Source organism: Trichogramma pretiosum, unplaced genomic scaffold, assembly GCF_000599845.2.
Source record: "Trichogramma pretiosum strain Unisexual culture from Peru unplaced genomic scaffold, Tpre_2.0 scaffold31, whole genome shotgun sequence".
In the NCBI taxonomy this organism is placed as follows: domain Eukaryota; kingdom Metazoa; phylum Arthropoda; class Insecta; order Hymenoptera; family Trichogrammatidae; genus Trichogramma; species Trichogramma pretiosum.
In genome coordinates, this window is record NW_019641631.1 from 207,870 (window position 1) to 234,327 (window position 26,458).

General features: G+C 43.5%; 8 protein-coding genes across 13 annotated transcripts; 2 read left to right on the forward strand and 6 right to left on the reverse strand.

Annotated features, from left to right (window-relative positions):
- Positions 1–51: 51 nt before the first annotated feature.
- On the reverse strand, positions 52–2,322 carry LOC106652242 (alcohol dehydrogenase [NADP(+)] B-like). 2 transcript variants are annotated; one of them, XM_023459263.1, is made up of 7 exons: positions 2,135–2,322; positions 1,752–1,991; positions 1,521–1,685; positions 902–1,096; positions 718–834; positions 275–663; positions 52–198 (listed from the first exon to the last, which is right to left on the reverse strand). In XM_023459263.1, exons 2-7 carry the CDS (start codon positions 1,890–1,892, stop codon positions 156–158), a joined length of 1,050 nt encoding a protein of 349 aa, XP_023315031.1. In that variant the 5' UTR covers positions 1,893–1,991; positions 2,135–2,322; the 3' UTR covers positions 52–155. The 2 variants fall into 2 exon arrangements, with proteins under 2 accessions (XP_023315031.1, XP_014226562.1); XM_014371076.2 differs by having other exon boundaries at positions 1,752–2,322.
- On the reverse strand, positions 2,108–4,347 carry LOC106652157 (odorant receptor 13a-like). Its single transcript, XM_014370952.2, has 8 exons — positions 4,312–4,347; positions 3,586–4,173; positions 3,228–3,514; positions 3,047–3,146; positions 2,871–2,975; positions 2,628–2,777; positions 2,262–2,548; positions 2,108–2,185 (listed from the first exon to the last, which is right to left on the reverse strand). Exons 1-7 carry the CDS (start codon positions 4,345–4,347, stop codon positions 2,486–2,488), a joined length of 1,329 nt encoding a protein of 442 aa, XP_014226438.1. The 3' UTR covers positions 2,108–2,185; positions 2,262–2,485.
- A 150-nt stretch (positions 4,348–4,497) lies between these two features.
- LOC106652259 (alcohol dehydrogenase [NADP(+)] B-like) lies at positions 4,498–6,381 on the reverse strand. The gene is made up of 6 exons (XM_014371104.2): positions 6,090–6,381; positions 5,742–5,906; positions 5,477–5,671; positions 5,298–5,414; positions 4,777–5,168; positions 4,498–4,638 (listed from the first exon to the last, which is right to left on the reverse strand). Exons 1-6 carry the CDS (start codon positions 6,213–6,215, stop codon positions 4,587–4,589), a joined length of 1,047 nt encoding a protein of 348 aa, XP_014226590.1. The 5' UTR covers positions 6,216–6,381; the 3' UTR covers positions 4,498–4,586.
- A 619-nt stretch (positions 6,382–7,000) lies between these two features.
- LOC106652249 (alcohol dehydrogenase [NADP(+)]-like) lies at positions 7,001–8,675 on the reverse strand. The gene is made up of 6 exons (XM_014371084.2): positions 8,492–8,675; positions 8,242–8,406; positions 7,964–8,161; positions 7,777–7,893; positions 7,313–7,701; positions 7,001–7,227 (listed from the first exon to the last, which is right to left on the reverse strand). Exons 1-6 carry the CDS (start codon positions 8,609–8,611, stop codon positions 7,116–7,118), a joined length of 1,101 nt encoding a protein of 366 aa, XP_014226570.2. The 5' UTR covers positions 8,612–8,675; the 3' UTR covers positions 7,001–7,115.
- Positions 8,676–9,118: 443 nt separating this feature from the next.
- Positions 9,119–14,001, reverse strand: LOC106652353 (1,5-anhydro-D-fructose reductase-like). Its single transcript, XM_014371277.2, has 8 exons — positions 13,950–14,001; positions 10,908–11,004; positions 10,596–10,710; positions 10,345–10,509; positions 10,044–10,247; positions 9,834–9,950; positions 9,371–9,756; positions 9,119–9,294 (listed from the first exon to the last, which is right to left on the reverse strand). The coding sequence occupies exons 1-8, from the start codon at positions 13,963–13,965 to the stop codon at positions 9,237–9,239; spliced, it is 1,158 nt and encodes a 385-aa protein (XP_014226763.1). The 5' UTR covers positions 13,966–14,001; the 3' UTR covers positions 9,119–9,236.
- On the forward strand, positions 13,205–19,694 carry LOC106652352 (post-GPI attachment to proteins factor 6-like). Of its 5 annotated transcripts, none has more exons than XM_014371275.2 (5): positions 13,205–13,330; positions 16,003–16,287; positions 16,355–17,298; positions 17,660–18,288; positions 18,367–19,694. In XM_014371275.2, exons 2-5 carry the CDS (start codon positions 16,091–16,093, stop codon positions 18,817–18,819), a joined length of 2,223 nt encoding a protein of 740 aa, XP_014226761.1. In that variant the 5' UTR covers positions 13,205–13,330; positions 16,003–16,090; the 3' UTR covers positions 18,820–19,694. The 5 variants fall into 5 exon arrangements, with proteins under 5 accessions (XP_014226761.1, XP_014226762.1, XP_014226760.1 ...); XM_014371276.2 differs by lacking the exon at positions 13,205–13,330 and adding an exon at positions 14,325–14,559; XM_014371274.2 differs by lacking the exon at positions 13,205–13,330 and adding an exon at positions 14,325–14,513.
- A 73-nt stretch (positions 19,695–19,767) lies between these two features.
- On the reverse strand, positions 19,768–21,323 carry LOC106652158. Its single transcript, XM_014370953.2, has 3 exons — positions 21,066–21,323; positions 20,677–20,818; positions 19,768–20,588 (listed from the first exon to the last, which is right to left on the reverse strand). The coding sequence occupies exons 1-3, from the start codon at positions 21,321–21,323 to the stop codon at positions 20,194–20,196; spliced, it is 795 nt and encodes a 264-aa protein (XP_014226439.1). The 3' UTR covers positions 19,768–20,193.
- Positions 21,324–23,449: 2,126 nt separating this feature from the next.
- LOC106652159 lies at positions 23,450–24,398 on the forward strand. Its single transcript, XM_023459255.1, has 4 exons — positions 23,450–23,593; positions 23,672–23,891; positions 23,974–24,157; positions 24,242–24,398. The coding sequence occupies exons 1-4, from the start codon at positions 23,450–23,452 to the stop codon at positions 24,396–24,398; spliced, it is 705 nt and encodes a 234-aa protein (XP_023315023.1).
- The last annotated feature ends 2,060 nt before the right edge of the window (positions 24,399–26,458 follow it).

A 26,458-nucleotide genomic window follows, 5' to 3' on the forward strand; every position in this document is an offset into this window, starting at 1 on the left:
TTTATGGTTTATATATATTTATACACAAATATCTTTCAATTCATGCGTGTAATCATACAACTGGATTTTAAATGGAAGATCTTTAAAATAATTCATTTTTTCGAAGAATTAATCTTCAATCCTACAGTAACATATAAAAATATTCAAATCTCATTTCATTTACTTTGATGTTCTTTTTCCAAGATAAACAGCGGTAAACTGTAAAAAGATTTAATTGAATTCAGAATAGATGCAATGTAGCATCAACGTATAGAATTGTAAATATTTATCTTACACGTCGTAATAAGTGTCGATGGGGAGAATACGGCCTCGCTCACCCTCGTCCAAAGCATCGAGCTGTTTCATCTCGTCCTCGGTGAGCTCGAAATCGAAGATGTCCAAGTTACTCCTGATCCTGTGTGGCTTCGTGCTGGTCTGCAGGACGACGACGCCGTCCTGCACGGCGTGCTTGTACAGTACCTGACCGGTGTTCTTGCCATGACTGTCGGCTATTTTTTTCACCACCGGATGAGACAGCAGCGAGGGCAGATCTTTGTCCGTGCCGGCGTAAATCCCGTGGCGCACTTTACTCGAACCAAGACTGAAGTATCCAGTCATGACGATGTCGTGCTCTTTGCAGAATTTGCGCAGCTCGAATTGGTGCAAGTATGCATTGGACTCGACCTAAAAAAAAATCGTACTTGTACCTGTTGGACTTTTCGCTCTATCACTTTTTACCTGTAAGTTACTGGGTTTGATTTCGGCGCTATCATAAATTTTAGAAATCTCTTCTTTATTGAAATTACTCAATCCGATCGACCTAGTACGTCCCTTTTTTACTTGTTCTTCCATTGCCTGCAATTAGCAGCTCATTTAATTCACGTGAAAATTCCAAAACTTACGTTTATGTGCAATTACGTACGCGCCAGAGTTCATTAAGATCAACATTTTGGAATATTTCACCCTTGTCGCTAGCTTTGATGGTGTAGGAATCACCTCCTTTGATACCTTTGGGCGTATGTATAAGATACATGTCGATGTAACGCAAACCCAAATCACGCAATGTAAGTCTAAGATATTTTTCAACGCCAGCTGGGCTATTTGCAAATGGAGGCAGCTGCATACATAATAAATATTATTAAAAATGATTAGTAAATTATTATAAATTATTAGCGGAGAAGGAAAACCAGTGGGTAAGGTGGAGGTACAGAAGTTGTTTTTTTCTATGCATAAAAAATTTGGGTACATGTTTCGTAAGCGAGCGCCGCGATGCCTATTATTATATGCTACAAAGCCCATGCTTAATTTGCAAGCAATAGATAGATTTAGTACTACTATATGTCTGGGATAAAAGTCCCAGAGCACGTGCTGGGAAGCTTTTTCCCCCCGGATTAAGCCTGTATACGATACATTAAACCCAGTGGTTCTAGATTTTCCTGCTATTTGCCAGCTGGTATGAAAAATAGTTTTTTAATCACAAACATGAACTACTATTCTTCATTTGTACATGAAGTGGCTGTGCTTCAAAAATTCACAATTACCTTTGACAAAATGAAAAGTTCGTTTCGTTTACCACCCTTGTCGAACCATTTTTTCAAAGCTCGACCAATCGCTTTTTCCTTGTGGTAAATGTAGCCTGCATCGATGTACCTGTGACCGCTGTCCAGAGCGTCCAGTACAGCTTGTTCTACCTCGTCGTCTTTGATCTACATTGCATCGAGTCTTTTAAACATTTTTCATTTAAGATTTTCAATTTGCGTATCGATACTCACGTCGGATGTTCCCAAGCCAATGACCGGCATTTCATAACCGGACGACAGCTGAAATCTTGGCATCACGAAGTTGCATTGTGCGTCAGGTAAATTTATTACCATCAGGATCAAGCAGAAGCACAATATCACCGAGCTACGCATTTTGTACAGCCTCTAATGTCTATTATAAACTGCGTTTACGATTTCATAGTTCTAACGAGAATCGTCGTGCGGCCACTTACGTATTATTTTTTTTTATATCTGTCGTGAGAATTGATAATGGATATTTGACGCGTTAATCGTCTGACAAACTTGCGAAATTCACGCTCGAAAATTCAAGCTCGTATGTTGTTTTGCGAATAAAGTAATTATGTAATTCGACCACCTGTGCGATATTTACTTACGGCATGATCTGTTATTCGACAATTCAATTATTTTGAATTGAAATGATTAAACTATCAATAAAACATAATCTTTTATTAATAATACTTTGTACTATGTAAATCTCGAGTAATGAAGATTACACTCAACTTAGATCGTAAAACAATATGAGAGAAAAGTTAGCATAGCTGGAGCGATCAAATATTTTACAATATCCGCTATGTGCGCCATCGTTCAGCCAACAACACACATTACTCATGACCCCACTCTTTTCAAGGCTTATAACGCACAATACGTTCACTTATTTCTCTCGAGATTTACTCTATACGATACATAAATTAAAATTAATGCAACTAAAATTAAGTAAACAAATTTTAAACTCCATCGTATTTTGCGGTGAAGAGGACGGTGAAGTAGGAAAAGGACGAGCTTAAAACCTGTTGTAATAAATGAAAAGTAAAAGTTAATATTTGTATGCAACGAGAAAATTTTAAATTCAAGTATAAACTTTCCCACCTTTAAAAATGACTCGAGCGACAATTCGTAAAATTTGCCTGCAGTTATCTTACAAGCTTTTCTCGATCTCATTATGATCATCCGAATTTCGTACGAGGAGCACGAACCGATCCATTTGCTTCTGAAAATTGCCTCGGCGACCTCGAGACTCTTTAAATTGAAAAACGCAAAACTATTGGAATATGCTGTGATAGAAGTTGGAATAATCGATGGGGCACAGAGACTAGACGAGAGCTGGTATACCTCAGTTTGCAGCGCTTGAGCGGCTATGCTGTAAAGGAAGAGGTTCGTGGTCGCCGCCTGAAGAAAGGACAGGTACTTCATGCAACGCCCGCGATCTCGTAACATCTGAATGGAAAAAAATTGTCTTCACAAACAAACGACCTGAATTGATATTCTCATCTCATTTTCATGTATACCGTAGTGAATTGAAAGCCCGCCAAGCACAGCAGGCACGTGCTCATGACGAACTGACCTAGAACCAAAATATTGATACTATCCTCGACGTCGTCCGCGAACCTGCAAAACGGAACAAAATGCAACTTTAATTCTAATTTCGCACGCAACGGTATCGCTTATTTTTATGTCAACTCGATGCACTTGATGCAATCCTGATGGTGTCGTACGCAGCGTTTCACCTGTTGGCGCGACGTCCATTCGACGCTCTCGAAGTGTTTCTGCACGATCGCGAATTTGGCAGACCCGTGGACGGCGGCGATGAGGCTGAAGCTCGAGGCACCGGCTATCGTGCCGCAAGCGAAAAAGCCCGCCATCGAATTCAGCAGGTAGATCCCGTTGAACTCGGTCCTGCTCACCGAGCTCAAATTGAAGAAATAATAACCCCGAAAGGGTAAGAACATTGGCCCGTCGTCTTTGCGCAACATTATCTTGAAAAAAAGAATCGGAGCTGTACTCGAGTGAAAAAAAAAGAATCGAAGCGAATTATAAAAAGAGAAACCTCCATGTAGGGCGATATGGTGAAGGACGCGAAGGCAAAGATGACGCTGCAGATGTAGAAACTGGCGAGCTTGTAGTACCAGAGGCATCGATCTCTCAGCAGGGCCTTGTCGGCCTCGTCCCGGTAATTGTCCGTCCAGTCGTTGCGCATCGTCTCGACGATCCTCGACATGGAGGTGGCGTGCGTCGCGAACACCAGGACCCTCAGCAGGGCCAGATAGGCCGTCGACACGATGAGGCAGCACTCGATGAGATCGTTGATGTCGGCCGAGCGGCCGAGGTGGACGATCTCCGAGCTGCCGCCCAGGGTCAGCACGAGCATGCTCGCGTTAACGACGCCCCGATGGCACTTGTGCAGCAGACGCGACCACGAGGATCTCTTGCCGAGATCCTTCTCCTCTTGCTCTCGTCCCGGCCAGTAAGAGATCGAGCTCATGACCGCTCGCATGGGCCACGTCAGTTTCGAGTATTCCGCCTCGATCTCCATCGGCGCGGCTCCAACGACTCGGTCTTTTCTTTTCTCCTTTTCTTCCAGGCGATATTGAGAGTCGAATTGCGCTCCTTGCGTCGATGCACCATTCACTAGCGTCTAGGGTAAATATTAGTTCTAAGTTTATCGAAAGTTACACTTAGGCTGTCAACGCGGCGCGGTGCGCGACAGGTACATCGCTGCTCGCGGCCTACCCTCGTATTATTGTGTCGGCGTACGATGACGAACCCCGATTACCCCGATTAACGCCTCAACACATAGGCGAAAGGTCATGACGTTTGCGGCTCAAATTGCACCTGTGCGAATGGAAAAAGTTTGCCATTCGTATATAGTTAATATCGATTCTCGCTTCTTGTCTCGCGGACATTATGCGATGAGGTAATTATTTTCTGCCGCAAAAATAATAAAAGCTTCGAATTTTTCTGAATAACATTTATTGAGTATAAAAGAACATTTTGTACAAATAAATATTCATGTCGACTCTTCGTGCATCATAGAGTGTGGGCCATTATTTATGCCGATTGAACCTCGCTCACAAATGGGTATTGAGGATGCTTGTCGAGGCTGCAAAGAAAAGAAAATAATTAACAATTTTTATCGTAGATATTGAATTCTCGCAAAGATGATTATATACGATATTACAGAAAATAATGTCAGTCCAAGGTAAAGAAAATTATACAGTACATTCGTAGTTCCACTTACTCTTTGTACCAAGCGAGAAAGTCAAAGACTCGTCCGTATTTGCCCTTGTCCAGCTCGTCGAGCTTCTTCATGTCCTCGTCGTCGAGCTTGAAGTCGAAGATTTCGATGTTCTCCTTCTGGCGGGCGGGGTTGGAGCTCTTGGGTATGACGGCCAGGCCGTCCTGCACGGTGTGCCTCAGCAGAATCTGAGCCGGCGTCCTCTTGTACTTCTGGGCGAGCTCGTCCTTGACCAGCGGCACCGTCAGCAGCGAGGGCAGCTCCTTCTTGGTGCCGCCGTGGGTGTAGTAGCGCGTGCCGTGCGAGCCCAGCGGCGCGTAAGCCGTCACGACGATGTTGCGCTCCTTGCAAAATTTGCGCAGATCCTTCTGGTGCAGGTAGGCGTGAGACTCGACCTGCACGAATGACGAGCAAAGGACTTTCAGCGATGTTTCAATTTTCAACAAAGACAAAGTTAAAAAAATATATATGTGCGTCTACGCGCAATGATGTTATCTCGGGGACTCGATCGTTGCATTACTCACCTGCAAATTACTCGGCTTGATCTCTGCATTATCGTATACTCGAGCAATTTGCGATTTATTGAAGTTGCTCAATCCGATGGATTTGGCGCGTCCTGCCTTGACTTGTTTTTCCATGACCTGTAAAAAATCGATATAATTTTACAAAAACTGATCGAGCAAAGATTCGATCGTATTATTACCTTCCACATGGCGATGTGATCTACATCGTCCAAAACTTCGTTACCGTTCTCTGTGACAGCGTCCAAGTTGGCTCCTTCTTTGGAGGCCCATGGGGTATGGATCAGATACATATCGACGTAATCCATATCCAAATCCTTCAGCGATTGGATCAAGTACTTTTCTATACTTTCAGGCCGATGAGCTTGGCTTGGCAGCTTAGAGGTGTAAAAGAAGCTTTTAATATACCGCTTAACACGAAAAATTAATAAAACATCGTGTTTTTACCTTTGAGGTGATGAATAAATCTTCTCGTTTGTTGCCCATATCTAACCACTTTTTCACCGCTTTTCCGATTGCAGCCTCATTTTTGTAAGAAAAGGCGGTGTCAATGTGCCTGTATCCATTGTTTAAGGCGCTCAAAATTGCCTCTTCCATGTTGTCGAGTTTTATCTGAAATGATTACGATGACCCTTCCATGTAGTTAATTTTTCAATTGAACGCGAATGGAAATTATTTCTGATCGAGCGCTAGCATGGCACGATATTAGATAACTAGTTAATTAATGATTCTACTTCTTTGAAAAATTATTGTATTTTACTAAAAAATAAATAAAAGGAAAAACATAAAACTTACGGTAGAAGTACCCAAACCAACGACCGGGATTTCATATCCTGACGACAACTTTAATTTTTCAACGGCGAAACTCCCTTGCAAATTAATTGCCACCAGCAAACAAACGATATTTATTAATTTCAACATTTTTGCCGAGTTTTGTGTTTTTTCCTCGTCTGCCACTTGTTAAAACTTCGCGTTATATAGCAGTCGAGATCCGCGTCTCTCCTCGTTCGAGACGAGAATGAGGCTCGATACTGCTGGTCCCCCGAGTTTAATAACCTTCGTACGATTCTCGACTTTTGTACTGCGTGCGATTAACAACATTATATACGCGAAGCGCAGAGAGAGAGAGAGAGAAAAGATGTGTCAGGAAGATACAATGAAATCAAGTTTTTTTCCAATATTAAAAATTCGAAGTGCTGGTTTTTCAGATTCGATGCGTCGATTGGTGCTTATTTATCGTGGCAGTTAAAGTGTATGTACAACGAAGAGGTATAAAAGTACATAAATTTTTACGGCACGTGACGAGTCCATAACTTCGAAAAAAAACAAGGACTTTTGAAGGCCGAATCTCAAAAATAATATTTATTTTAAAAATGATTTATTTATCTGAGAATACTAGTGATTTTATTTATTTTGAACGTCTTTAAAGTTTTACTCTATGGAAATTGCGGTGTAAAAAAAGTGTCGTGAGGATTTCTAGTTTCCGCAATAATGCAACAATCGCGAGTCTCGTGTTTCTTACCGATGCTGATTATCTTCACCTTGAAGTCGCCGCCGCCGCCGACACGCACTTCGATTCGATCAACGAATGCATACACGTATGAAATTATGAACCTGTGACGTGGAACTTTTTTTATTCACCATGTTTTTCTTTTATTAGTGTTTCAACAAAATTGTCAATCGGCTCGAAATAATAATGCAATTGGTTATTTATTATTCATTTATTATTTATTCAGATTCATGATGATTAACTGTGTAAATTGAAATACACATGTATTAAATGAGCATTGAAGCTTCCATCGTATCGTGGCCGTGAATTAATTAGCCACAGTTTTCTGAATTAGTTCTTTCGATGACATTTTCTTTCTTGCACGACAACTTCTTTTCCATTTCCAAGGATTCCATAAATGGAAACTCCGGGTGTTTTTCAACGCTGAAAGCATTAAAGGATTATCATTATTCTTATCTCTATCTCTCTTTGGAAAACGTGCTAATTCATTAATTTTTATTTAAATTACCCGGGAACGAGAGCGACGAAATTGAAAATTCTTCCATGTTCGCCTTTATCCAGACTATTCAATCTTAACACGTCCTTTATGTCAAGTCTAAAATCGAAAATGTCAAGATTCTCCCGTTGACGTTGAGTATCGGCGCTCTTGGGTGTGACGGCTCGACCGACTTGCACCAGGTGCCTCAGCAAGATCTGTGCTGGGCTCTTGTTATATCTCTGGGCTATCTCTTTGACTACCTCTAATTCCACGAGAGGCATTAGATCTTTTGCAGTCCCGTTGTGGAAATAATGACGGAATATCCTTGATCCCAGGGGAGAATAGGCCGTCAATGCGATCTTGTGGTCTCTGCAGAACTGGTACAGCTCGTTTTGTTGAAAATAGGCATGGCATTCGACCTTGAAAGAGTTAGCAATTAGGCGATCAACGGCGCAACTCGGGAAAGTTTGTAATTAACGATAAAAAAATCTTACCTGTAAATTGCTCGGCTTGATTTCGGCGGCGTTGTAAATTCGCAAAACTTGCGACGCGTTGAAATTGCTGAGCCCGATGGATTTTACGCGGCCGTCTTTGACTTGTTTCTCCATGACCTGTAGATGGACGAGGCATAAGCGATCGTACAAAAAATATTCAACAGATAAATTTTTCAATGAACGTTACCTTCCAAACAGCCAAAATATCGGGGGTTTCGAATGTTGGTGTATTATTGGCTCTACCGTGCCAGTCGAAATCTTCAGTATCTTTAATTGTCCATGGTTTATGTATCAAGTACATATCGATGTAAGTCAAGTTTAAATCAGTCAATGATTTTTTCAAGTATCTCTCGACGCTTTCGGGCCGATTGGCTCGATCCGGTAGCTGAAAAACGACATTAAAGCAAAAAATTAGATATTTCTAACGATTAAAAGTTTCTCAAAAACAGCGAGTTATTATTATACCTTGGAAGTGATAAAAAGCTCCTCGCGTTTACCCCCTATGCCAAACCATTTTTTCAGAGCTCTGCCGATACCCGCTTCATTAAAATAGTCAAAAGCCGTGTCGATGTGCCTGTAGCCGCTTTCCAAGGCAGTGAAAATTGACAACTCCATTTTCTCAGCCGGGATCTGTGCGAGATAAGCGATACACGATCAACGAATATACTTCTCGAGTGATTGAAAAAAATAATCGTTATGATGTATGTCTACTTACGGTGGCAGTTCCCAGTGCGACCTTTGGCATGTCGTATCCCGATGACAATCGGATTATTTTGGAAGCACCCGCGATGTTCAGGGTAGCAACCATCACCAGAATAAAACCAATGAATTCCATATTAGCAAGTCACTAAGTACTCGACGTCAGATCAGCCTAAAAGCGACTGGGACGAGTTACCGGTTGAAAGCTCGCAGGTAGCCGATGTCCGTAACGGTTTATTTACTTCGGCTCGTGTTTACAGTCAGTACAATGACGATGATTAGACAATAGGACAAACATTTTCAAAACAAATCCTCGGCTACTTGATACAATAATTGGTTCAAATTATATCGATGAGCCTTAAATAATATTCTATTATGTGAAATAATATTATATGGAATAAAATTATGTGGAATAATATTATATCAGCGATTATTGGCATTATGTAATAATCTTGATAACGTTAACTATTTATGCAAGGTTAATTTTCACAGTTTTACCAAACGATGATTCATGCAATGCAGCGTTTCTATGAATACCGCATAAAGAAATAATTTTCCAGTATACTTTGTTGCGATTTTCTTTCGAGCTCGCAATTATACAAGATTCTGATTGTATTGTTATGATGAACGAAAAAGCCGTTAATTTGAAAATAAAGGTCTATTTATTTTGTACAGCCTTTATAATTGTGTACAGAATTCGCATCGCTTACAGTTTGATTAATTTTATGAATAAATTTAAAATGATTTTCATTGATACAATTTCATGATGATTTCTTGGGTATTTGACTGGTGTAAGGGTACTCTGGATGATTTTCAACTCTGAAAAAAAGTCATGCGTTAGGGGGAGAGTTTACACAGCTGCGTCGTATTAGATAATTACGATAAAAGAACTGACCCTTTGAAGACCAAAAAATTGAATATTCTACCGGACTCTCCTCGGTCCAGGCCCTCCATCGTCTTCATCTCCTGGTCGCTGAGCTCGAAGTCGAACAGGTCGATGTTGGCCTTGATCCTCGCCGCGTTCGTGCTCTTGGGTATGACGATGACCCCGCTCTGGACGGCGTGGCGCAGCAAAATCTGAGCCGGCGTCTTCTTGTGGGCCTCGGCGATCTTCACGACCTGCGGATTTTTCAGCAGCTGCGGCAGGGCCTTGCTCGCGTCGGTCTTCTTGTCGGGGCTGGCCCCAGGCGAGCCCAGAGTACTGTAGGCCGTCACGGCGATGTTGTGCTTCTTGCAGAGCTCGCGCAGTGGCTTTTGCTGCATGTACGCGTGCAACTCGACCTGGCAGAGAGAGAGAAACGAAAAAACATTCCATTATTGTAGAGTCCAAGTTGTATTGCTCGAATTAATTTGCGTACTTGCAAGTTACTCGGCTGTATTTCGGCACTGTCGACGATCCTCTGAATTTGGGACTCGTTGAAGTTGCTTAAGCCAATGGAACGAGTACGACCGGCTTTCACTTGCTTCTCCATTTCCTACTCGTCGAATCGAGCACAATTAGTTTCCACAGCGAGCCAAAATCACTCGAAAGTAAGAAAATATCGATGCACTGATATTATGGGACGTACCTTCCACGTAGCCACGAGGTCGTTGGTCTTATCCAGTACGATGCTGCCGTCTTCGTTCATAGCGGGTGCCTCCTTGTTCGGGTCTTTCACGAACGACATGGGCACGTGAATCAAGAACATGTCGACGTATTGCAAATTCAATCTTTCCAACGATAGTTTCATGTATTTTTCCACGTCCGAAGCTCGATTCGAAATCGGAGACAACTGAATAAAATCGAACGAATTGTCGTCGGTTACAACGAAAAATTGCTTGCAATTTGAAATTAACCGATAGTATTATAGCCGCAACGATTTCACTGACCTTAGTAGTGATAAACAAGTCTTCTCGTTTACCCCCTTTATCGAACCATTTCTTCAAGCTCTTGCCGATGGCCTCTTCGTTGGCATAAATAAAAGCTGTATCGATGTGTCTGTAGCCGCTCTCCAACGCAGCTGTTATGGCTTTGTCCGCGTCGTTCGGGGCCAACTATGCACACAATGCAAAGTAATTTTTACTCTCTATATCACTAAACATTTAGCTGCACATCCTTGAATTAAAAATCTCTTAAATACCTGCCAAGTTCCGAGTCCAACCACTGGCATCTCATAGCCGGAGGATAATTTAATGCTCGGTACTTTTGCCATGACGACGGTTGAAAGGCTTATGCACAAGAAAAGCAAAATGTATCTAGAAGAAATAGCATATCGTAAAATTGCATTTGAGGTAGGTTTTATCGGATCGCGCAATTACGCGTAACAACTGATATCGCGATATATCTTTGAGTCTATTACTATCTGTTGCTCTATCGATGCAATAGATTACTCTTGTTGACAATGAGTTTAAAAAATTGCAAGTATTTAAAGAACGACAAAGACATTGGATACCTTAACGACACCATGATGCCGGTTTGAAGAATACGGATCAACTGAGCCACGTTCGGGCAGAAGCTGCATCTCTTATACCGATAAATATGGAAAATTACTGTCGAGATGCAAAATTTTTGTCCGCAGCAATATCGTCGGGGGCATTGCGAGAATATACATCTTCTCAGAGAAGAAAATAAAAGGCACGAATAGCGCCTAATTACAACACTATTTAAAGTAGTTATTGTACGCGGCGAGCAATAATAACTGCTTGTCGAATCGCAGCCGAGAAACGCCAGAGAGGCATTAAATTTTTTTTACCTTGCCACAATTGAGAAAATGACATTTATCGCCGAGGAAACGATCGATTTACGCGCCTCGATACGATAAATCTACAAAACGATTTGCAAAAAAGGCCGGAATCATAAGTTTTAATTGAATAAATGCTGAGTATGAAGAAATAATTGGGAGCAAAAATCACTGTTTACCTTCAATTTGTACATTTACTAAACAATGTCCATTGATGATGAACTAAACACAAAAATGAATTATCGTTCAGTAAACTCTCTTTAGAATTTTTTCAACGAAACATAAATCTTCTCGTTTTTTCATAATTTAAATGGATTTTGATATTTAAATTAGCGAGTATATTACTTAATGAGAAATTAAAACTTATTAATCGAATGATTTGTTTATTGATAAAAATGATGAATGTTACATACAAAAATCTTGTACACTAACTCTATTCTTTATTTATATTACTTGGCAGGATTCAGTCAGCATTCTTTCCAGTTTTAAATTCAACTTTTACTTGCGAATAGTTCTAAATTTATCATACGACTGAATTATAATTGAATACATCTGTGTTTATTAAAAAAATAGTTCGGAAAAAGATCTGATTTCATGGAAGATCGCATTAATCATATTGTATACACGGGTAAACGAAAAAGTTTGTAAAACAAGTGATGTATGTCTTTCTAAGCAAACGTCAGCATAATCGCAGTTATCAATAATATACAGTCCGTAAAGATGATTGAAATTTTCAGAAAGTGAAAACTGGATAGTAGTATATAAACTTTATTACGCGCTACACGATGCACAGGCTTGAACGGCTTGAAACATAATTCCAGGGATGTAATAGATAATGGCTCATAGAATTGAATCAATCATTCTTCTTTCTTATATCAGTGGCAAAATAGAGTTAAAATGATTTCGATCTTAAATTAAAAACAAAAGTAATATGCAAATATTTTTGTGAAAACACGTTTTCTCAAATAACATTTTTGAACGGAAAAAAATTCAAGTAATTTTCACGTTCCAATAAATAATAAAACTTGTAAGTTATCAAAATTGCTTTTTTTGCATTATTTTATTGTATTAAATAGCAATTACTCTTATAAATGTAAAAACTTGCTCCAAAAGGATTATACAATCGAAAAATAGTTGCTTTGGGATTTATTTGAATTTTTTTGGAAGTAGTGCTCGGAAGAAAAATTCATTTTCGTATTAAAAACTAGGGGATGACATTGTTTTTAAAATTCAAATCGTATGAATCGTGTCAAGTTCTCTTTCCAGTTCTGGAAAATTGTTTCGAAATATAACGGCTCTAATATTTAAAATACCTTTGTGTAAAGCAATTTAAACATTGCTGCAAAATTAATTTTATCAATGCACATTCATAGAGTCTGGTACCAGCGCACTAAACGCGTACATAATATTATATACAGGAGGTGCACAAGTAGACGTTTAAATAATTCACTTTTATCGAGTATCCCGCATGTGTGCGGTGTATAGCTGCAAGTGTAAGTTGCTTACTCTCTTTTATCGAACTGCCTGATATAATAGCCAAGAGCGTCTATAGCTTGGGTGAATATTATGCAAATCTTGCGGACGCGAAGCGAGTGAAATATAACATTTTTTACGCCTGTACGATAATCACTTGATTTTCTATAAGTCACAGCGCTCCGATGAAAATGTACACGAGCGAGTATATCAATAATTGAACCGGAAAACCATGTAATCTCTCCAAGTGCGCCTTCTATATGACGAATCGATACGTTAATTTTGAGCCAAGTTTTTTACTCTCCACCAATACAGCTTCATCGGGCATTTATACATAAGACAATGTAGCACGAGGAAAAAATGCCTCCCGAAGAAGAGCAGCAGCTGTAAAGTAGTTGCCGCAATTTCAAAGTGGGGATTATAGTACACGATAATAAGTGGCGTCGATGAGCCATGTACGTAGTCGTTTCAGAGACACGTGTGCGTATGTGTGCGATCGTGTGTGAGCTTTCGCACAATACAGCTACACACAACGTGCGGGCAGTAGATCGCGACGAGCAGAGAGCATTGTACATAATAGCGCGGATGAGCATTTTAAACATACAAGACGAGGAGCGTCCGGTACAGAGGATACAACGCCGAGCGAGGGGCCTCTGTCTCTGGTATTTATACGTATATTATGCTTGTTTTTTTGCCTTCTTAACGTTTTTGCCGGGTGATCTTTCGGGTTTTTACGATCGACTTTTGAAGCTACCTCCGTTTGCTGCGCCCATTCACTTTTGGTTCATTGAAATCGATCGTCGATTGAGTCGCGCGCGTCGATTATCGTGGGAAAACAAAGCCACGGTCGATGCGCTCGAATCACAAGAAGGGGGGAACCGCTCAAAAATTTTCAATTATTCGTAAAAAAAATCAAAATTCATTAATTACAATGAGCCTACGTTTGCAAGAAAATAACCTATATCTTTAAGACGTTGAATCATCTTAACGTTACTTTGTTTTGCCTTCAAAAGTTTTTTGACGCACGATAAGATATGTGAATTCGGATTATGAAACTCTCGATATTTTTACGCTCGTCCACACGTTTATATACTATTGCTGCGATTCTCTCTCAAGAGCCGAGTGATAATAAAGACATCACGAGTGGCAGTAAAGCTTTGTAAACTATGAACTTGCTAAAATCGACCGCTAGCTAAATTTTAATTTCTAAAGTTGCGTTAATATTGCAGTATTATATTCCATAATGCACGAGTAAGTAGGTATAAGATAAGCTGAACTCACCCCCCGCGATTATCATGTATAAATTAAAGCTATTGACACCTAGAACTTTCTCTTTTAGCTGGTCGCGTACTAACGTCGTTGCTACTGACGCGATTCTAGCATGGTATCGTTTTTTTGTTGGGCGCTTCAAATTTGAATGAGCTGGCGCGCGAGGTTCCTCGTTGCAGCCCCCCGCAGCTAGCTCGCAGCTGTCAGTTTGCAAGCGCATCTCGTAAATGTGTGTGTGTGTACGTGCGCGCGCGCATGGAAATCGATAAAAGCCGCCGCCGCAGCGGCGATAAAAGCTCCGGAGCTTACGCGCAGGCGTAAAAGCTCGGAGAGTTACAGCTGAAAATCGTCAGCTGTAAACGACGACAGGCAGTCGCGGACGCGCCGAGCGCACGTGCTTATGTTTGTATGTGTATGCGCGTGCGTGACATGTGTGTGCGTGAAAAAGTAACAGCCAGGCCTACATGACACACTCGCGCGGCTAAGTTTCTGTTGCTGTGTTTTTTTCTGATTTAGTAGTGTACCTTTTTATTTTCCCGTTTTTCTCGCTTCGTTCCATAGCACGTGGTCCGCGAGGTGAGCATCAGCTGACGTTTTTTTTTTTTTTATATCAATCGAGGGGGTAAGTACGTACCAACACTCGTGTGCGAGAAACGTATGACAAAAATTATAAACGCCGTGGCATCGGATGTAAACAAACGCTTGACATTTTTCCTTCGCACCTATGAGATAGTCGCGCGTTGCAGCTGCGATCGTGTGTTTATTCGCGCTATATATACGGTAAAATCGATGACTCGCGTCGCAGACGGATTTATCAGTGACAACTTCCATCTGCATAAATCGCCCGCACGCGTCACCTGTAGATCGAGCAAAATTCAGAGATAAAAGTTTAGCTATTTTTATCGCTCGCGCTGACTCATCGTAGGATGATTTTCACCGAGATAACGAGGAACATTGTACATACATATAATCGCTCGAACGTATAGATTGTTACCGGAATTTCTCATATTATCACGATGGCAATAACGAACGATGAAGCGCGACGAATAAAAGCGAGCAGCTGACACGAGCCCGTCGCAATATGGACTAATCGGGTCTCTGCGCTTTTAATCCATTTTAACCGCACGCTCTGACCCACTGGCCCTCGCGCACGTGGTGCAAGCTTCGCTATATATACGTGTACATTTTGTTTCAATGTATATGCCGCATGCGTCAATAGGTAAATGCCACGTTCGCGCCAAGTATACGACGCGCTTTATTGACTTTTTGATTTTTCGCCTACACAATTACAGCATCGCCTTATTCGACACTCGGGGCTTGGCGTTATTATGTAGGAGTGTACGCGCGAAATAATTCATCGATGGAGCTGTGCAACTATAAGGAAGCGTTTAGCATAGACGCGGTCAAGAACGATCGATGGAATCGACACGTTGTGCGCTTGGCTGGCTGAAAGTCAGCCAAGAGTAAAGAGCTTTGATTTCCAAATTCAACCTCGGTACTCGAAAAATATTCCGAAAATAAGCAAAACAAAAAAAAAACAACAAAAGAGAGAGGCTGACAAACAAAAAAACAATCGATAAGGTGTATTTTATCGCTATCGAATTGCACTCGAGTGCCGTTATCGAGTCATCGACACATTGTACCATTGGCCGACGTCGACGCCGATCAACGTACACGCTACATATGCACAGTAGACAGTAGACCGGATGACGCGAGCCCGGGTCTATACCACACTCGTTACATTACAACACTTCCAATATAGGCACAGCAGCGGCACATAGACGCGCATTAGAGGCGGCGAGCGCGAGAACGGACAGATATCGAGGCCAGTGAGTAATTTAGCGCTGTTTAGAGCCGCATTACATGCACACACAGACGACTCGTCCGAGCTTTAGATCGTTTCCGTCTCTTGTGGCCTATAGCCAGTCGAGCGGTGCAGCGACGCGCAAAAAGGGCTGCAGCGCGAGCAGAGAGTGCGGCTATCGCAAATTATCGAGACGAGAAAGTGATTCACACCTTGGCGTTGGCCGCGATAATTCAAGCCTGCAATCGTTGTAATTTGCAGGTGTACCGCGCTGCTGTGCGGCACCGGATGAAGTTTCGAGCGATCGCTCCATGAACCCAGAAGAAAAACAGCAGCCGCAGCTTCGAAAATGCAGAACCGATCGCCTACTACCGCTACGAGCCTACTGGCGCTGGCACTCCTGCTGCTGTCGGCCGGAGCGTCGGCCTCGACCACCAGGAAAATTGCCGTCAGACCCGACAACGTGCTGATGGATTATTTGGCCTTTCGATACGTCTCGATCTTGCACTTTACCGTGCCCGAAAACGCCGTCTCGGCCGTCTTCAAGTGAGTACAAGGTAATCCATACGAAGTACAGCCTTTTAAATCGTTGTTCTTCCTTCCGATGTTATAGCTTCACCGTGTACCAGAAGAAGACCGGCGGACTGATGGAGTGCTCGCAGCAGTTCGCGGAGGTCCACGTGAAATCGGCCAGCGTGCCGCTCGTCCATCCGGACGGCTCCAAGTACAAGGCTAATCTGCTGCGCGAGCGCAGGCCCCACGAGCCGATGCGCGTCGACTGCAACGGCGACACGCACAAGATCTCGGCGGAGGCGCCCGCGCCCGGCGACTGGTACCTCGTCGCCTACAAGGCCTGGGAGGACCCCGACAACAAGCCCATCAAGCAGGAGGGCCTGGCGGCGAGCTGCGACACGATACTCGACGCGGAGCTCGTCATCGAGTACCCGGACGTCTACCTGCCGCTCGGTGTCGGCGACGACGACGAAGAGTGGAACGAGCGCAGCGGCATCGGCCTCGGAAGCAGCCCGAACCTCACCACGGCCCTGCTGGAGTTCTACGTGCCCGCGGGTAGCCCGAGAGCGACGCTGTTCGTGAGGTCGAGCTGCGGCGGCGAGTGCACGCTCAAGCTCCACCTCGGCGGAGTCAGCGATACGGTGCTGGAGCGCGAGATCAACGACACGGAGACGAGCCTGGAGTTCAGGCCGCGCGACGAGCCCCTCCACCGGCTGCTGCTGAGATTCATGCACGGCCCGGCGACCAACCTCAGCGTCCAGATCCAGCCGATCTCGTCGCAGGACCTGCAGCCGGCCCTCGACGTCACGGACTTTCCGCTCGTCAGATACACGCTGCCGGACTTTTTCACCTTCAATTTCAATCACGTGGTCGGCAGCAACGCCAACGAGTCGGCCCCCCTGAATCTGTCGGCGACGAGCCTCGGGGTCATGCGGTTCCGAATCGAGGACGCCCTGGACACCGGCGGCACGCTCAGCGTCGGCCTCAAAATTCACGACGACGAGAAAAAGGACAACGTCGTAATCGTCGCTTGCGTCTCTCATGGTTCGTATCATCCTAATAATAATATTTATTTTTGAAACATGTAAATCTTCGTGTTCTTCGCGCGCTACCCAAAGAAAGCGAATTCGTGCAGTAGAGTCGTCTTGTTGTCGTTGTTATTGTTGTTGTTGTCTCGGTATATACTTTCGATCCATTAGATACGCTCGAGATGTCGGCAAAAATGATTCGGCGCCGGCACCGAGCTGCGACGTCATTATTCGCGCTGCTGGACTTTTTCACTTTCCAACTCGGGACATGCTTACATACTGCACCAAGTCTTATGCTCGCACAAAACGTATAACATAGCACACGTATATGCGAAAAGTAACGTTTTTATATAATTCCACTTTGAACGCGTACACAGGTAAATACGACGCAATCTCGTCCCTGGGCCAGTGCCTGCGCGACTTGGACGACTCGACGACGAGCGGGGCCGACGTGTACGTGGCCAACTCGAGCGTGGCGGACTTTGTGCACGTGCCGTACCCCGAGACGGGCAACTGGCACCTGTCGCTGCGGGCCTTCTGCCTCGAGCCCGCGAGCCCCGAGTGCCGCCAGTGCCACGAGAGCTGCTCGAGGAAGCGATGGGGGGACAACGGCACCAGCTATAACAACGGCTGCGACGAGGGGGTCTGCGCCAACTGCACCGCGCGGCCCTGCGACGCCCGGGCCAAGAGCATCGTCGCCTCGGCCCAGTGCGTGCAGAACAGCTGCGGCCGCCAGGGACGCTGCAACGTCTACCTCGAGGCCGGCTACGCCTTCTCGTCCTGCTACTGCTACGGCGGCTATCGGGGCTTCGACTGCAGCGACGACGCCTACGTGGTCGGCACGTCCGACGTACTGGCCCGGCTGCTCCTGCTGACTCTCAGCAATTTGGCCTTCGTCGGGGCCATTTACGTGGCCATAAGGCGGGCCTACTACACCGAAGCCCTGGCCTACACCGCGGTGCTGGTCTTCTCGACGTTCTATCACGCTTGCGAGGGTGGCGACAGGGTACGTTGGCATTTGTTCGATTTTGCCGTTTACGATCGCCGACCGACCGATGCACCGTCTCTGCCTTTTTTTTTCCAGAATCACAGCTACTGCCTGATGGACATCGACACGCTGCAATTCTGCGACTTCTTCAACGCCCTGCTGTCGATCTGGATGACGCTGATCGCCATGGCGTCGATGGGCTCGCGGCTCACCTCGTTCTGCCACATCCTCGGTGTGATCGTGCTCGCTGTGGGCGCCGAGAAGGACCGCACGGCCCTCTGGGTGTTCATGCTGCCCGCCGTCACGGGCTGCCTCATCGTCCTCGCCAGCTGGGGCTACAAGTGCCGCCAGAAGGGCAGTCTGCAGTACCCGGCTCGGCGCTACCGCATAATTTACCTGCCGCTCGGCCTCGGCGTCGTGTTCCTCGGCCTCGTCTGCTACGCCTTCTTCCAGACGAACAGCACCTACTTCTGGGTGCACAGCCTCTGGCACGTGGCCGTGGCGCTGGGCGTCGTGCTGCTGCTGCCCAAGCGCGAGTACATGCAGTGACAGGAAGCGATCGGCGCCTCCGCGGCCGCGACTGCGTCATCGCCACCGGCTGCTCTGCCCATCGGACTCTTGTCCTGCTATTACGCGCGCACGACTTGTTGACAGTTGCGTCTTGCGCGCCGACAGTTCCTTTCTGTTTTCGTCTCGAGACTACCGAGTCTGGTGCATTTGCTAAACCAAAAAGTGAGAGAGAGAGAGAAAGAGAGAAAAAAATTTGATTTTAGTGTGCCTTGAGCGAGTCTTTAACTTGTTATATGTGATATGCTAGTTACGATTACGGTCTACATTTGGCCTCAACAAAATCCTTCACTTTTACTTACCGTGTAAATCCTTCACTAACTTAGTTTTCGTCCACGTAGAACCGCGTATTTTCTTACCCTCCTGAACGATTCACCGATTTTTAATATTTTTATCGTGTACATACAATCGACGCACGCCAAATTCCTTTATTTAGTTCGACTATTGTTTTGTTAATTTTAAGAGCAATGAGTCGCATCGCGTATAGTCAATATTATAATACGTTGTCAGAGACAATAATTCGACTCACGTGTATTTTACATAAAGAAGACAAAAAAGAAATGCATTTATATATTAATTGTAATTACAATTGTAAAACACTGAAGCACAATGTGACTGTTTGCTTATAATGGTAAACTCGTTCACAACTGCAAAGAGGCGATGAATAATATAATGTTTATATTTTTAACGATTTTATCATTGTAAAAGAGACACGTACCGATAGACTTTACTTGGAAAGATAGTCTGTACGTGAAAAGATTCGTCTAATGAACGTTGAAAAAGTTGACCTTTCTGTTATGTAAATTAGAAACTATCGAGTGTTATGTAATAAAAACTACACTATTTTTCACACAATACTATCAGCTTGACTATTTATTTTTCATTTAAAAAATTCACAAAGTATAGCATCATTACAGTATTTTATTGCAGAGAGTACAGATCTTCGCTCTAAAGTCTTATCAATACATGATGTAATGTATTATCTTTACAACAGTATTGCGGCTCGGCTTATATTCTGCCAAAATCCAAAGAATTTTCGCATGAAAGTTTTATCGAATTCTAAATAAAGATTTATGACGTAAATTTAATTTTACAATCATGATAATTTGGAATTACCCTTTTTATTGTTTTGCTAATAATTTGAAGATCGAAACGAGGACAAGTTTGATTAATCAATGTTAGTAGGTTGGAAGTTAAAATGAGAAAAAAATCGGTGCAGCAATGAAGCTATAAAAGCGTGCTAGGTATTTCGCCATGCATCGGGAAAAGTAAACGAGAAAACCATGACAATTTTTTTTATTTTTTTCAAACCACCTCATGCGAAAATTCTTCCATCGTGCCCTTGTCTACAACACATCACGCAGCAGCTGCTGCCCCGGTATTATTTCCGACAGCCGTCGCTGCCGCCGCGAATTTGGCCATGAGACCGATCATGGTTTCGGCGGAGAATCCACACTGCCGATAAGTCTTGGCGCAGTTCTGACCCGTCCTGCCGGCCTCGAGGGCCTCCTGCACCGCCGTGCCCTGGAGCGCCGTGCGGAACATCGGACTGGTCGACAGAGTGTCGACGATCTTGTCGAGGGTCGATATCGCGCCCTGCTGCTCGTCCGATCGGTTCTGGGCCAACGACTCGGCCGCCTGTCTCGCGTAGGAGCAGGCGACTCGCTGCATGCAGGTCGTGGAGTCGACCCCGCTGTGGGCCAGAGCGTCGTCGAGGCGCGTCATTATCTGAGCGATTCCGCCGTCTTCGCCTGTGGACATTCGTCGACAAAAATCATGTTTCGGATGCCGATTTTTTGCCGATTTTTGAAAGAAACCAACGATCGAATAAACACTTACTTCTGGCGTAAGCTCCGTAGGATCCGGACAGTACGTAGAGTAGTTTAGGTATAACGAGAATCGTACCGATACCGATCACAGCTCCGAGCAACAGTCCACCAAGATCGATCCTCGCCGGTGCGTAGCTCGATACCCCGTAACCCTGCGTGGTGTCAAACAAACAATATGTGTACCGAGTAAATAGTGCATTTTATTGTATTTCCTAGCTATCCCAACACCGCAGGAATAAGAATCGCGCGAATTCACGCAGATTAATGAGCGACCAAAGAGGCGACGAATCGGACCATGTCCACGGCCGTAGCCACGTAATGGTACAGAAGGGACACGTTCCTATTGATGAAATTGGAAATGACGCATCGATCGGCGTGAAAGTCGCTACTACTACTCACCGTACTGTCGCCGACGTTCGTGTAGCCGAATCTCGGCTCGGAGGATCTCTCGTTGATCTCGTTGGCGGCCTTGGGTGCCTCGTCGACGGCGGCCTCGTTGCGAGATCTCGACTGGCTGGCTATGGCCATCTGGTCCTGCGACTTTGCCGATTTCTCGGCGTTGTAATCGATCGAGCTCGGCTTGAAGTCGTCGTACTTGGGTATAGCCGTGATGCTGCCTATCAAGCTGCCGAGCAACAGCAGCGCGATCCCTGACATCCTTGTTTGCTTCTGCATCATTCCGTCTGTGGATTATCGACTGGACACTCTTACTTTTTTTTTCACTTCTTATATGTATATATGCGTAAGGCGTGTGGTGGAGCGATCGATCGCAGGTGAAAAGTCGTAACTGAAACCTCGTAGGTAAAATGTCGCGCTTATATACAAAGTCATGCATCGAAAAGCTCGCTCACTGCCGAAGAAGAAGAGGCAGGATAATCGTCGGGGATGCGGTGTGTTTAGGGAACGGTTTCGCTTTCGTTTCGGCACGCCTCGTCAACAGCTTACGCGACGCGTGACGCCTCGTGAGGGATCCGTTTTCGTGTATACGCGCGAGCCTGAGCTACTTGTCGTCGTCTACGCAGGCTCTATTGTTGATTCGTGCCAGCATCGTCCTCTCATCCCGAAATAATTCCATTTTGCGACATGCGCGCCAAAAATAAAGGAGCTTCCGGCCTTTTTGTCGCCGCGAAAACTTGACTCGCGTTACGTAAATCCGTGTATGCGTGTACGCTCTTTAAAGATTCTGCAATTACTTTTGAGGAAAGATACGTCGTTTTGCAGGGCATTGTTTTGTCATTGGCGATCATAATTTCTCGTTGGGACATCTTTCGCCCCGAGATCCTTCCTTACTCGCGCTGTTTGCTTTCTTCATACGCGTACACACGTCGCGATCGCATGGCATATCGCAATCTGCACCTGCTTCGATAACGATCGGTTCGCAGGAATTATACAATTGATCTAAATATAATCGTACAGCTGCACATGTGCCGCTGCAGTTCTGCCAACACATCATTTTTAAGAATTCATGAGAAATTAATTTCTTCGATTGATGCAATTTCAATGTCACGCTAGCTGATCATAGTTTTTGTCGAGGCTCTTGACCCAGAGAAGCAATTATAAACGTAGATGATAAAAATGAAATTAAAAGCCCAACGCACCTCTGTAGCTCGAGAAAGAAAAAGTTTGCTATAAATATTATTATCTTTTCTGTCTGCGAGCAAAGTAATTGATCATTACGTGCACGTAACTAAATAAATACAGTCGCGGCGTTTTATATTTTCACAGGTTGACTTTCGTCGATTTCTCTTTTTTGTCTTTGAAGGAAGATTTATCATTGCACGGCTCGTCGCCTCGCCAACGATGTCGTTGACTCCAAATTAAGATGTTCGTGTATTTTTACGAATGCTCCTCGGGATGTGTTCGTCAAGTCGGGGCTGCGCGACGCGACCGATGATTTTCGCGCGCGCCGAGGAATCCGCGCATTTCCTCTTCCCCGATGTTGATTTTTCTCGCCCGAGCCGGTGTGATAACGCCTATACTTCCGCGTCACCGATAAAATCTCAGATCCGTACGAGTCCGAAACAGCGCTATATTACCCAAAGCTCGACGTTATATCTGCGTCTGTTCCAGTTATGCACTATTTTTAAGAGAGCTGGAAAGTAAAAACGCACACGCATGACAATTCGTTTCGCATGTGGTAATGTGTGGAAAATCATTATGGAATTCACGCGGTAGGCGTGGATTTTCTATTCAACGCGCCGCGATGGCTCTTCCTTCTTTTCTGGCTTTTGATGTATTTAAGTAGAGAAAGGGCGTTGGACGCGCGTTGGCTCTTTCATATATATTTGTACTCGGCCGCGCGAATTGCCAAGTTGCATTTTCGGCTGCAATCCGTACGCAACGCGGCAGTACTTATTTTTTTTTTTTCATCATCCTCCTCGTGTCCCAATAGACGAAGGTTCGATTCACTTTGGCGTAGTTACTACAGTGTGTTTTTCTTACTTTTTTTGTGTCTCCGCGAGTGACAAAGCTTTTGTCGACAATTAAGCGTATTAAAGAGCGCGGTGACACCGAGCGACGATTGTTTTCTCATAATTTACATAGCGACGAAAATATTTCGCCATACATTGTTCTCCCCTGAACGCCGAAGATGACGCTGGCCGGACGATGACGTTTGTCTTTTGCCCCTTGGTCGGCTCGAGGCCTGCTGTGCACGTCGTTGCGCTCTTTCATACGTTTAATTGTATACCTCGCGGGCAATGAATTAAAATAATCGCTCCAATTACGAAGCAGTCGCTCTACCTTTGTTGAATTTTTGCAGCATCCGTACAAAGTAGTGCAAGATGACAGTGAAGAATAAAAATGTTTCCGTGCTGATGATTGCTGCGATCTGCTGCTGCTGCTCCTGCTCGTTGTTGGCGAACGCCGAGATGCATCAACGCAAGCCTCGCTTCATCTCGTTCAACAAGAATTCGGGAAAAGTTGACGTGAGTCTTATTCTATCATCGTACCGTCGAAATACCGGAGCAAAGTCATGACGATTCGCCGTAAACCAAATTTTATAGTTGGCCTTGGATTTGTCGGTGCCGTTTTTATCGATTCCACTGGACAACAGAAATGGTCAAAGTGGATTGAGTATGCCCCTGGTGAACATCAATACCAAGTCATTGGCCGCTTTGGGTATTCTCATGGCTCTCAGTGCTTTTGTTCTGCCGTTGCTCATTAAACAGACGACCGGAGTCGACATGCACAATGGCAAACCGGCTGGTCTGCACCATCAGTACAGTAAGGAACATAAAAGTAATTGAGATGCAAGATTCGATTCAATCGCGGAAAAAATAAAATAACTTTCGCATCCAATGATTAGGGTCCGATAGGGCATTGGAAGAAAACAGCTGGTCTTCGATGATCAGCGAATCGTTGAACGATATATTCCAGCGCGACGCGACTGCCACACCGTGCATGCAAAGAATCGCTTGCTCCGCCGTTCACTCGTCCAAGAAATCCGACGATCCATCCAATCTGGACACGATAATCGAGGAAGTTTCCAGGTTTTATAATAAAAAAAACATGTTTTTTCCCCTATAAATAACAATCGATCGAAAAATATTCCGCTGATTTCAATTTTATTACAGCCACCGATTGTTCGACAACATGACCGGTGCGAGCATGAAAAACGCCGTGGATAAGGGGCGTACGGTCTCGAGCTTGGACGAATGCGCCAACTTTTTCCAGGGATGCAACATCGATTCGCAAGACATAGCGAGTTTATTCAAGATTTTTAACATTTAACGTACAGCAGAGCGGATTGAGTTGCGGCTAATTTTGTACGATAGACACAAATAAAGATCATTGCGTAATTGCTTATTTGACTAATGCAAACAATCTTCAAATTATTCATGCCCTTGAAAAGAAAAAGAAGTGCTAGATGATAAGGAATATTGATGGGCTGCATGTTTATTGTCATCGCATCTATTTTTATTTGATCGTTGAATAAAAGTCAATCGCCGTGTATGATGCGATGTCTACGTCAACCGCGAATTGGAGAATATAAATTTTGCGTTATTAGATTAATTGTCTCGCAAGCCGAGATTTTCACGTTCTATTAAAGTCAATATGAATTTACACCGCCAATTATACTCAACTTTATTTTTATGAATATGTTTGCTCGGAAATAAAAATAACACGTATATAGTTATATGATCTTATACGGATTAAAATGACATTGTAGTAATTTAATTGACGCGAGCTAAAATTTGCTCGGTTGAATTATCACACGGCCTCGCAAATAATAATTATAGCCCATCGATTACAACTTTTCGTAAATATTTATCACTGTATTTCAAAAAATTTTGAATTGTATAAAAGCGAGGTTTAAAAGCATGATTTATATGAAAAGTCGTCTCATTCTAACATTGGAAGTCACCGCTCTCTAAAGAATTGGAATCATGAAGACCTACGCTTTGGCCTTATTTCTCGTTGCTTTGTTCTGCGTAAGTGTCACTAGAGTTCGTTTGCAGCTCGAATTTTAGTTCATGACTAAACGTTTTTGGTATTTTTTAGGGAGCACAAGCCACTTTTACACCCCAGGCTCGTTTGAACCTTTTGGAAACTAGACTAACAAATTCCAATTGTTTACTGGAACGCTATTACAACAAGAGCGTCGCTCAAAATCAAGAATTGCCAGAAAAACTTTTGAACATTGGATTGGAAATCCGAGACAAAATAAACAAATTCGCCGATGAATACAGCACCAAAATTGTTGAACAAAAGAGTCTCGTCACTAGCTTATTGAGTGACAAAAGCATTCCGTATAGAAAGAGTTTCCAATCTTGTTTGGATGAAATCCGAGCATTCGAATGGGACCTCTTCAACAATAGGGTCAACGTTACAAATTGTCTAAGCGCCAAAGTCTCAGAAGGTCAAGAGGATGTATTAAAAACAGAAGAAATTGGCCTTCCTACATTGAATAAAATTCAAGAAATCGTCAATCGTATGGATAAATGCCGCGTGGAAGTTGAAACTAACCCGTCTTCGACCTGCGTAGCTTCGGTGAGTATGAAAAGTTAAAAGCAAATTTTGTTGAAAAAAAAAACCAATTAAAACAAATGTACCTTACATCGCTTAATAGATAAAAGCTGAAGTCGACGAAGTGACTCTGAAGGAAGTGCTAGCGAAAAAATTAGACCTTTTGAAGGTATCAACGAGAATCTACACCCTTCCAGCAAGACTGCGATCTTGCGGGCTTCAATATCCTTACTTGAGACTCCGAGTGAAATCCAGAGTTCTGTCTCAAACCGACAAATGCATCAAAAAAGTACACGACAGTCATAATAAAGTTTAAATCGATCAAATGTTATAAAATACAAATGAAATGTATTTTTCTAGTCTTTATTGTTACATAAATAAACGTTTTGTTTTCCAATATATAATTTTTTTTGTATTTATTCGTTATTTTAGTTAAAACATTAACGCTCTTATTAGTTTGAAATACTAAGCTAAGTTTATAAGTTATTTTATGGCACGTAGACGTAGTACATAATTGACTGCATCGGTAACAATCTAGTGAAATCATAAATTTAGAGAATAACATAATACAAATCTAATTTGGTACTACATAAATTTTAATACTGTTTTGGCCACAATTAACATAGCAAGAAAATATTTAAATTTTGTATCACAGAAATCTTACGCTGATGACCAAAAAAACAAGTAAAAGTGAAATTGAAAATAGATGCTCTACTATTACGTGAAAACAATCTGGTTCAGTATATTAGTAACAATTGCAATAATAACATGAAATAAATATGGTAAAAGAGAGTATTACTAAGCACGCATTCTCTTATATAGAT

What these genes read in the sequence shown, in the direction of transcription:
- LOC106652242 (XM_023459263.1), bottom strand. Translation starts at nt 1,892, where the DNA reads ATGCGTAGCTCGGTGATATTGTGCTTCTGCTTGATCCTGATGGTAATA. An exon ending in TTGGCTTGGGAACATCCGAC is followed by an intron (nt 1,686 to 1,751) that starts GTGAGTATCGAT and finishes GATGCAATGTAG; the next exon opens with ATCAAAGACGACGAGGTAGA. An exon ending in TCAAACCCAGTAACTTACAG is followed by an intron (nt 664 to 717) that starts GTAAAAAGTGAT and finishes ATTTTTTTTTAG; the next exon opens with GTCGAGTCCAATGCATACTT.
- LOC106652157 (XM_014370952.2), bottom strand. Translation starts at nt 4,347, where the DNA reads ATGACCTTTCGCCTATGTGTTGAGGCGTTAATCGGG. An exon ending in GTGTTGAGGCGTTAATCGGG is followed by an intron (nt 4,174 to 4,311) that starts GTAATCGGGGTT and finishes TATTTACCCTAG; the next exon opens with ACGCTAGTGAATGGTGCATC. An exon ending in CCATATCGCCCTACATGGAG is followed by an intron (nt 3,515 to 3,585) that starts GTTTCTCTTTTT and finishes CTTTTTTTCAAG; the next exon opens with ATAATGTTGCGCAAAGACGA.
- LOC106652259 (XM_014371104.2), bottom strand. Translation starts at nt 6,215, where the DNA reads ATGTTGAAATTAATAAATATCGTTTGTTTGCTGGTGGCAATTAATTTG. An exon ending in ATTTATTCATCACCTCAAAG is followed by an intron (nt 5,672 to 5,741) that starts GTAAAAACACGA and finishes TACACCTCTAAG; the next exon opens with CTGCCAAGCCAAGCTCATCG. An exon ending in TCAAGCCGAGTAATTTGCAG is followed by an intron (nt 5,169 to 5,297) that starts GTGAGTAATGCA and finishes TCATTCGTGCAG; the next exon opens with GTCGAGTCTCACGCCTACCT.
- LOC106652249 (XM_014371084.2), bottom strand. Translation starts at nt 8,611, where the DNA reads ATGGAATTCATTGGTTTTATTCTGGTGATGGTTGCTACCCTGAACATC. An exon ending in AGCTTTTTATCACTTCCAAG is followed by an intron (nt 8,162 to 8,241) that starts GTATAATAATAA and finishes GTCGTTTTTCAG; the next exon opens with CTACCGGATCGAGCCAATCG. An exon ending in TCAAGCCGAGCAATTTACAG is followed by an intron (nt 7,702 to 7,776) that starts GTAAGATTTTTT and finishes AACTCTTTCAAG; the next exon opens with GTCGAATGCCATGCCTATTT.
- LOC106652353 (XM_014371277.2), bottom strand. An exon ending in TTGGACTCGGAACTTGGCAG is followed by an intron (nt 10,510 to 10,595) that starts GTATTTAAGAGA and finishes TTGTGTGCATAG; the next exon opens with TTGGCCCCGAACGACGCGGA. An exon ending in ACCTCGTGGCTACGTGGAAG is followed by an intron (nt 9,951 to 10,043) that starts GTACGTCCCATA and finishes TTCGACGAGTAG; the next exon opens with GAAATGGAGAAGCAAGTGAA.
- LOC106652352 (XM_014371275.2), top strand. Translation starts at nt 16,091, where the DNA reads ATGCAGAACCGATCGCCTACTACCGCTACGAGCCTACTGGCGCTGGCA. An exon ending in GCCGTCTCGGCCGTCTTCAA is followed by an intron (nt 16,288 to 16,354) that starts GTGAGTACAAGG and finishes CCGATGTTATAG; the next exon opens with CTTCACCGTGTACCAGAAGA. An exon ending in CTTGCGAGGGTGGCGACAGG is followed by an intron (nt 18,289 to 18,366) that starts GTACGTTGGCAT and finishes TTTTTTTTCCAG; the next exon opens with AATCACAGCTACTGCCTGAT.
- LOC106652158 (XM_014370953.2), bottom strand. Translation starts at nt 21,323, where the DNA reads ATGTCAGGGATCGCGCTGCTGTTGCTCGGCAGCTTGATAGGCAGCATC. An exon ending in CGAACGTCGGCGACAGTACG is followed by an intron (nt 20,819 to 21,065) that starts GTGAGTAGTAGT and finishes GACACCACGCAG; the next exon opens with GGTTACGGGGTATCGAGCTA. An exon ending in CTACGGAGCTTACGCCAGAA is followed by an intron (nt 20,589 to 20,676) that starts GTAAGTGTTTAT and finishes GAATGTCCACAG; the next exon opens with GCGAAGACGGCGGAATCGCT.
- LOC106652159 (XM_023459255.1), top strand. Translation starts at nt 23,450, where the DNA reads ATGACAGTGAAGAATAAAAATGTTTCCGTGCTGATGATTGCTGCGATC. An exon ending in TGGTCTGCACCATCAGTACA is followed by an intron (nt 23,892 to 23,973) that starts GTAAGGAACATA and finishes TCCAATGATTAG; the next exon opens with GGTCCGATAGGGCATTGGAA. An exon ending in ATAATCGAGGAAGTTTCCAG is followed by an intron (nt 24,158 to 24,241) that starts GTTTTATAATAA and finishes ATTTTATTACAG; the next exon opens with CCACCGATTGTTCGACAACA.